We start from the raw sequence: 9511 nt of genomic DNA, 5'->3' as shown, positions 1-9511 counted from the left end.
CCTTTGCAATTTTCATGCACTTTAATCAAATACAATAAATATATATTTTGAAAATGTACAGTTCGCAGCTATTTTTTAAATGGGGGGAATTGAATTGTATTTTTTTTTTTTTTTTAAATTGCAGATTTTTTGGGGGCAATTTAAAAAAAAAAAAATCATCCAGCTGTATCATATTGAACGAGATATGAACATTCAAAACATTAAAAAAAAAGATAAGCAATTTAGATTATCAATAAAACTGCACTCTTTACGTTTTAATTTTTCTGAAAAATGCTTGGTTTTCACCAAACCCAGTTATATCGTATCGATAGAGATATCTGGCATGAATATCGATTTATGAAATGTTGTCCATATCATTCAGCCCGAGCTCAGAGCAAGCATTTTTAGGGCTTATTTTTAATTTGAGCCTTATTTCAAAAAGTTCAAGACTTTTGTATGTTCACCCTGATGTTTTGTGACAAATTGTCTAAATCATAGTTTAAATTTCATCTGTTTGCTCTTATAGTCCCTTTAGCCATACAGTTTAAAGTTGTTGTAACATAACTTTAGATAAATAGAAAACTATGTTTTATGTTTCATGTTGTACGATCACCCGATAAAAATGCCTAGTTGTGAACCGGTTTATAGAAACTACAAGAGCAATGTCCCTCATTTACCATATAAACATTATATATGAAAAGTACCTTTGTAAAACTACAATACAACACAAGGCGAGGCGGATTTTACGATGGCCAATAGTTTAATAACAGCCCAGAGTAAATCTTACATTACTGACCACATGTGGTTAAAAAGAATAAAACATTTCTCCATAAATCTCCTTCAAATAGATGCGTATATAGGTAGTTCAGGACAAAAAGAAAACATCTTTTGTATTACATTCGCTTTTACGTAACAAATTCATGTAAAACAACGGAGGACCAAAGAGTGCAAAAACTCACTTTACAATCAAACTTTTTTTTTTAGTGCAAATGACGTGAAGACAATAAGAAATGTAAACTTTTTTTGGTGCTCGAGTGAGTCACTAACAACGTGTACATTCAAAAGTAGCACAACAGGTAGCCCATCGTTTTTAGAGTTAAAACATGTCTTAAAAAAGGAAACACAAACGCTTTTACAATCATAGCACAGTCAAAAAGAGGAAGTTTATCTTTTAGCACATCTTACTCTTATTTTGAGTTTTAATAACATCAAAATTGTTTGGTTTCAGCAGATTGTAAAAAGCAAAAGAGTGAGAAAAAGACCTTTGTGCGCTGGGCGGCCATTTACAAAGCCTTGTTATCAAATGTGAGCAGCATAGATGCCGTTTTATACATTATTTCCTTGTTTAAACTCATTCCTGATTTTAGAAAGGCATTAGGAGAGTTAGGAATGAGTTAGAACCAGGACTAACTCTTTCAAATTACGCCGTCTAACTCCCAAATGCCGAAAAAACCCTCATTGCTCAAATGATACAAGATCGATATTAAGATTTCAAGCAGCTTTGTTAATGGATGCTGTTTTTAGCTGTGCACTGTTAAAGGATCAGCTTCCAGATACAAAGACTCCAAACGTGGGACCAATCGGCTCCAAACGTGGGACCAATCGGCTGCAAATGTGGGCCCAAGTGGCTCTAAACGTGGGACTAATCGGCTCCAAACGGCTCTAAACGTGGGCCCAAGCAGCTCCAAACATGGGCCTAAGAGGCTCCAAACGTGGGACCAATCGGCTCTAAATGTGGGCTCAAGTGGCTCTAAATGTGGGCCCAAGCGGCTCCAAATGTGGGCCCAATCGGCTCCATTCGACCAAACAATGCTTTTGGGAGATCCAGCCTTCAACAGTCTCTTTGGGCTGAGGTAGGTAGCGGTAGAGGTAGTTCCTTGGGCCAAGATAAAAAGACAAAGACCAACTGAACTGCCGATTACCTGGGAGGTTCCAAACATGGGCCCAATCGGCTCCAAGTGTGGGCCCAATCGGCTCCATACTTGGGATAATCGGCTCCAAACGTGGGCTTTTGGGAGATCCAGCCTTCAACAGTCTCTTGGGCTGAGGTAGGTAGCGTAGTGGTAGAGGTAGTTCCTTGGGCCAAAATGTAAAAAAAGAGAAAGCTATTTACAAAAGTCAGTTGCGGCAGAACCTTCCTTAGCCGTGCACCAGAGAGACGCCGTGGTACAGCGCCCGCTTCCACATGTAGTAGGTGGAGCGCGGCGTGTGCGGGAAGTACGAGCGGAACTCCTTGAACGATGGGAACAGCTTCTCCTCGAAACGCCGCTGCAGGAAGAGTTTCGCCTTGGCCTTGAAGTTGGCCAGCGCGACCACGTCCACGGCGAACACCTGCTCGTCGGGCGGCATCGGGCGGGGGATGGCGCGCTGCTGGAGCGCCACGTCGAACGAGGGGGCGAACGTGGCGGCGAAAGTGGCGGCGACCGCGGCGGCTTTCTGAAAGTAAGCCTGGCTTTCCAGAAACGGGGCGATTGCTTGGACGCTCGGACCTTGGACTGCGATGTTTTCTACCGGCGGATTGACCAGACTTTCCGAAACGCCAGCCACCTCTGTGCTCGTCGGCGCGGCCATTTCATTTGCCATCTTGGCGGCGTTGTTGTTGTTGTTGTTGCCATTTTTCCAGAGCCAGTAGAAGCAAAGGGACAGGTTGGGGAATTTCAGCTTGAATCTAGCAGGTGAACACTTGAATCTCAAAACGTGGTGCTTGGCCACGTTTCGGATCTGCTTCTTCCCGATGTACGCCAGTCGTAAACTCTTGTGTTTTCTCCGGCAGATTCTGCGTCTTGGCTGGGTGGCGTTGGCCAGGAAGGCGGGAATGATCGGCAGAAACCGCTCCGGACTCTGGCTTTTGTCGCCATCCGAGCCGTCGTCGCTGCTCCCCACGCCGCCCTTGTAACCTCCCGTGTACATCATCGCTTCCCTCCTCCAGTTGTAGTAGGTGGACCTCGAGATCCCCGGGAAATTCCTTTTGAATATGCGGAACGGGTAGGACTTGTTGGTGGCGATGCAGTTTTGCAGGCAGCGCTTGGCCTCTTGCATGTTGGCGGCGATCTGCGCCCTCTCCGAGTCGGGTTTGCCCATGCTCAGCCCGAACATGCTTGCGACGCTGTCATGGTGGTCGATGTCGTCGTCTTTCGGGTCGGGGGAGGACCAGGACTCTTGCTCCGTCGTCTCGCCGGGACTGATCTCTCCGGAGGACGAAGACACTGAGAAGTTCCCCCCGCATTTCAGCAGCTCTTGTTTCCAGTTGTAGTAGGAGGAACGTGAGATTTCTGGGAAAAACTGCTTGAACTGATGCAGCGGGATGAGCTTGCCTTCGTTGAAACACGCCTGGAGGAAGTACTTGGCTTCGTACCTTGCTGTCGACTTCTTGCAGTGCTCCTGGGACTGCCTCTTCCAGCGGTAGAAGGTTCTCTTGGTGATGTTGTACTTATCCTTCAAGCTGGGATAGGACATTTGCGCCTCGCCCGTCAGCTCGTCGCTTTTGGCTGGAGACGCGCTGGGGTCACTGTTCGGACTCCCGCACGTGATGATGCTGGTCTGGACCAACGCGACAAAATGATCGGGCCTGAACACGGACTCCGACTGCAGCTGGCCGGACCACATGACGTGCAAAGTCTGCGTTTCCGAATCCTTCGGCCAGACTCTGGGGCGGATCAGGCGGTGGAAGTAGGGCCGGATCTTGTGGTTGAACATGGGGTAGATGGAGAAGATGTTGAACTGCAGGACGGAGGCCAGGGCGTAGACGTGCCACATGTTGGCGTAGGAGCCGAGGAAGCACGAAGCCTTCACGTCGGCGTCGAAGATGGCCTCCAGGACGTTGACGGGGAGGTTGACCATCTCGGCGGACTCTTCGGCGCACAGGCTGAAGCGCACGGCCTGGAGCATCAGTTTGGAGTCGATCATCCCGGACAGATAGTACCGCTTCCACGTGGCCATTTCCACCACGGTGCGAACCTGGGACAGCAACGGACAGAAGCGGAGAGTTACTTTTACACATTGGCAGACAGTTTATAGTTGCAGACAGATTAGAGTTTATTGATCAGTGTCAAAGGTAAGCTAACACAAATTAAATCCATCCATCCATTAAAGGGATGTTTCAGGATTTTTGACATAGGGCCTCATTTCCTAGTTATCCAGAGTGTTGCTGGTACCTTTTTTTTGTAATTCAAGCAGTTCTTATGTTTGAAGAGTTTCGTGCCGCTAGGCTAATGCAAGGCTAGCGCATTTCTATGGTATCAGCTAGCCTGCATCAAAAACAGACTGACCCGCTCCACAGTGCACCTGAGGCAAATCACTTATAACACCAGACTAACCATATTAATGTCTGTCCATAGAATAATTTTTGGAATATTACTGACCTTGCATCACATGAATGATCGCATTTTGAGGGACTATTTTCTAGCAGATCACTCCGCCGCTGCCTAGCTTATACAACCACGAAGCAGATGCTGCTCAAATATAAGGTATTTTAAATGCAAAATGGTCAAAATTATTCTATCGACACAGAGAGATGCAGGCTAGCTGACATCGTAGAAATACGCTAGCCTTGCATTAGCCTAGCGCCACGAAACTCTTCAAACATAAGAACTGCATGAATAACAAAAAATATCTTCAGGTACCAGCAACACTCTGGATAACTAGGAAATTAGGCCCTATGTCAAAAATCCTGAAATATCCCTTTAACATCAACCTGTATTGCTTTATGTATGAGAATGAGCCAGCCTATGACAAGTTCCACCCTCGTTTTCTATTTTACTCCATCTTTCAATAATCAGTCATCCCTTTTGTTTCCTTTATCGTTTTCAACAACATATGGGCTATGAATACTAATGTTGATAAATATAGTAAGAGGTAAGGTTTTGCATAACACGTCCCAGTCCTAAAAGTAATGAGGGTGATGAGGAAGAGGGGGTCATTTAGTTTCAGATGTTAGAAGACAAAACATTTTCAGAATCAGAATAGGTTTATTGCCATCGTCAGTGACCAGGTTCACAAAGTAGGAATTGTATTTGGTGCAAAATTAAACATAAAACTTGAAAATGGTAAGCTATAAAACTTCAGTATTATCCCCACTGTGTTGGACTATCTATTTTTATGAGTCACATAAAACTAAAAGTGCATATGACAGGTTTTAAGGCTTTTGAAAATATGACTGATTTCGATGGATAACATCTGTTGTAATAATTATAATTTATTTCAGTGAAGAAATGTTGGGCAGAAAAGTTTAATTTTATTAGAATTTTAAGTTACTGACAGGAAGTGACATATAACGGTAAATTCCATAGCATTTTGACTCACTTCCTATAGTCTCAAGAATCGCCCATATATGGTCATGTTTGAAAACAGTTAAGGGGGAAAACAATTTTGAGAAAAATCTAAACTTTCTCTAATTATTCAAAAACTACTTTAACATTATTAATATGGTTTTCTACTGAATAAAGATAAAAAGACATGGAGAGGAGGAAAGTGGTTCAACAGCCTATAAATACATTAAAAAAATCGGAGAATGCTAACATGATGCTACATGCTAGAATTGTGCTAATGCTAACAATAGCTAGCGCTTGCTTTGACTGCCGTTTTTTTTCGCTTCTACTGAACAATCTGCTGTGAATAAACATCCACATGGACCTGATTTAGATTTGATTTTATTTGTATGTGATACATACGTTTATATTTCGCCAGAAAATGGCTAAAAAGAGTTTAAAACTGTTTCTCAAAAGATTCTATTTTCCCCCTTCGTGAGGCCACGCCCCTTCTATGACGAGATGCCGTCTGTATCTATTGACCCAACATGGTCGGCACGGCAACAGTTTAAAATTGTTTACCTCTATCTGTGTCACTTCCTGTCAGTGTCCAATAAGGAAGTGAAACTATAAACATCACCAAAAGCAAAATCTTAAGTAAAATTGCTTTAACTATATTTTAGCAAAAACTGTGTCTAATGTTTCATATGCACTTTAAAGATTTACTATTATTTTTACTCAAGTAGGAGTACAGATACTTCAAAGTAATATTACTCAAGTATAAGTAATCAAAATAATCCCTCTGTGCAATACGAGGAAGAGTGTGTTCTGTTACATTAAAACCCTAATTGTTTAAAATCCAAACGTTCACCTGTAGCTCGAGGCTGAGCGCCGTGTTTCCCACCAACAGGAGGCTGACGGCGTCGAACAGCAGGTTTCCCTCTCCTCTGCAGCTCAGCGGCAGCAGGTCCCGGGGCGCGTCCGCCGGGTACAGCCCGTGGGCCAGGGGGTCCACTCCGGTCCACTCGGGGTAATCCAGGCAGGGGGTCCGCGGCAGGGGGAACGAGCCCAGCACCGGGGACACGTCCTGGGCCACTTTGGTGAGCGCCGTCAGCCCCGACAGCTCCGTGGCCTCCTGCAGGTCCCCCAGCACCGACAGGACCACCTCGCTCCGCTCAAGCATGGTGGGCATGGGGGAGACTGTGAATGGGCAGAGAGACGTTTGACAGACACAAAATGAACACGAGCTCTGGAGTCGGGCTGCACAAAACAGAGAAGAGGAAAACTTGTAATATGTGATGGTTAACTAAACGGTTCCATTACAGGAGCAGTGAGCAGCCACAGCACAGGCCGGCGCTCGAGGACCATCTCCAGATGTGAAGAAACACCTGGCTGGAGGATTACCCTATTGTACATGGTAGGGGAAACAGGAGTACCCGGAGGAAACCTATAAACATGCAAACTATAAGATATTTACACTTAAAATGGACTAGATCCAAGTTGGTCATTTTTATGCTCACTACTGCCACCTTAGGTCTTAGGCGTAACTACAGGTTCTATATTAAGCTGGTACTTTAGACCCGGATTAACACTGGGCTCATTCTACACATTAGGACATGGCTGGAACATGTAGAGGGAGGAAAATACTTCATTTTAACATTTTTAAACTCCGTATGGTCCCTTTAAATCAAGATAAAACAACTACAACCGTTTTATTTCAAGTAAATAAAGATTTTTCATCTAGTTTTGAGCGCGGTGATTTCTGTCAATTTAAGTGTAAATCTCAAAGACTTATTTGCTTATCCATTGACAAATTATAGCCTGAATGGATTTCATTCTGCATATAATTGTACATATTAACTTGATTTTTAAATGTTTTTAGCTCTATTGTGGCAAAAGAAGCAACAACTTTATAGAGTCGGGTCCACGTGTCCATTTTTGGGTTCCCAGAGAAATGCAAGGGGTACTTTTGATATCAATCACATTCATATAAGCCAATAAAATGAAGATAAATTACTTTAATTTGACCGAAAAGGTGCATTTATTTATTTATTTGACCTTTAGCTAACCAAAATATAAAATGCAATACTTCAGGTTCGAAAGGGTCTGATGTTAAATGAGTTGTGGTTGTGGTAATGAGATTATTGTGCTATTTAACTAAACCATGTCAACACAATAATAGTCATTTTCATTTGAACAACACAACTTTGCCTCAGACCCTGCGTTCACCAGCATTTGGAGGAACATTGTGCAGCTCCTTCATACTTCAAGAGTTTAGTATTGGTATAGACACAACGTCCAAGAAAAAAAAGATTAAAACGGCCGAAATTCAGCCGATGGCTCAAAGTAAGAAGTTGAGAGAAAAGCTGTGTGAAAAGTCCAGTGAGCTCCATGTAAATGAAGCCGGACTTGATTTTCAACAATGCCAGACCGGTTTTACATCTGATCACGTTTATTCATTTTAAAGATAAGTGGACAAACAGAGTTAAAGCTCTTAAAGGACAACTTTAACGGAGCACATTTTCTCCAGGTCAGCTTTACCCAAATCTAAACGTAGTTACCACCACCGAGTATGGAGTGAATGTACAATTGTCTCATGTAAAGCAGTTTGTGACTCTATGTCTGTGAAAGGCGCTATATAAATAAAGATCTTCTTCTTCTTCTTCTTCTTCTTCTTCTTCTTCTTCTTCTTCTAAAAGCTTCTCATAGAAAACAGGCCAGTGTAATGCCTCATTTGAAAGCTAAGACCTATATAACGGATTTTTCCTTGTGTTTCCATGTGTTGTCCCTTTTTAGTCACCATTTACTTTTTTAGTCCCTTTTTACTTTTAGTCCCTCTTTACTTTTAGTCCCTTTTTGCTTTTAGTCCCTTTTTGCTTTTAGTCCCTTTTTGGTTTTAGTCCCTTTTTGCTTTTAGTCCCTTTTTACTTTTAGTCCCTTTTTGCTTTTAGTCCCTTTTTGCTTTTAGTCCCTTTTTGCTTTTAGTCCCTTTTTACTTTTAGTCCCTTTTTGCTTTTAGTCCCTTTGTCCCTTTTTACTTTTAGTCACTTTGTCCCTTTTTACTTTTAGTCCCTTTTTACTTTTAGTCCCTTTTTCCTTTTGTCCCTTTTTACTTTTAGTCCCTTTTTGCTTTTAGTCCCTTTTTACTTTTAGTCCCTCTTTACTTTTAGTCCCTTTTTACTTTTAGTCCCTTTTTGCTTTTAGTCCCTTTTTGCTTTTAGTCCCTTTTTGCTTTTAGTCCCTTTTTGCTTTTAGTCCCTTTTTACTTTTAGTCCCTTTTTGCTTTTAGTCCCTTTTTGCTTTTAGTCCCTTTTTGCTTTTAGTCCCTTTTTACTTTTAGTCCCTTTTTACTTTTAGTCCCTTTTTGCTTTTAGTCCCTTTTTACTTTTAGTCCCTTTTTGCTTTTAGTCCCTTTGTCCCTTTTTACTTTTAGTCACTTTGTCCCTTTTTACTTTTAGTCCCTTTTTACTTTTAGTCCCTTTTTCCTTTTGTCCCTTTTTACTTTTAGTCCCTTTTTGCTTTTAGTCCCTTTTTACTTTTAGTCCCTTTTTACTTTTAGTCCCTTTTTGCTTTTAGTCCCTTTTTACTTTTAGTCCCTTTTTACTTTTAGTCCCTTTTTACTTTTAGTCCCTTTTTGCTTTTAGTCACTTTGTCCCTTTTTACTTTTAGTCCCTTTTTACCTTTTTATTTTGTCACTTTTTAGTCCCTTTTTACTTTTTAGTCACTTTGTCCCTTTTTACTTTTTGTCCCGTTTTACTTTTTAGTCTCTTAACTTTTTAGTCCCTTTTTAGTCACTTTGTCCCTTTTTACTTTTTAGTCACTTTTAACTTTTTAGTCACTTTTAACTTTTTAGTCTTTGGGTAATGCCTGGACACCTGTATATGAACTGGAGAACATGTGCTCGTGCAGGTGGGGGTTAAGAGGTTAAACGGCTTTGACCAGGGACTGACCACATAAAGCTCTTAAATTCATATTAAATCGTTCATTAAGCCGCAGACCTCGTTTTAAAAAACCTGCACTAAACATTAAAGGGAATATTGTCCTCGTGCGCGCCGTAGCTGCGTAAGATAAACCAGTCTGCGCAATAAGAGGGAAAAGTTGCGTATGAAAAAAAAAAAAAGGCAGCGCGTCTGATTCAACAACGACCCAGGTGTTTTACGCACGAGTTCAAATCACCGAACAGCGTCTGAAACGTCCTCCAAAAGTGGCTCCACTTCTCCACAGGTCAGGCTTCAGCAATCCCCGTGGCGCGTGCGTGTCTTCCAGCGAAACGACGCAGCGCACGT

General features: G+C 42.2%; 1 protein-coding gene across 1 annotated transcript; it reads right to left on the bottom strand.

Moving 5' to 3' along the window:
- Positions 1 to 2049: 2049 nt before the first annotated feature.
- Positions 2050 to 6408, bottom strand: vrtn (vertebrae development associated; the record flags this gene model as incomplete). Its single annotated transcript, XM_079572715.1, has 2 exons — positions 2050 to 3936; positions 6097 to 6408. 2 exons carry the CDS (start codon positions 6406 to 6408, stop codon positions 2119 to 2121), a joined length of 2130 nt encoding a protein of 709 aa, XP_079428841.1. The 3' UTR covers positions 2050 to 2118.
- Positions 6409 to 9511: the final 3103 nt, after the last annotated feature.

Source organism: Gobius niger (assembly GCF_951799975.1).
Source record: "Gobius niger genome assembly, chromosome: 15".
NCBI lineage: Eukaryota > Metazoa > Chordata > Actinopteri > Gobiiformes > Gobiidae > Gobius > Gobius niger.
This window is presented reverse-complemented; position numbering and strand designations above follow the sequence as displayed.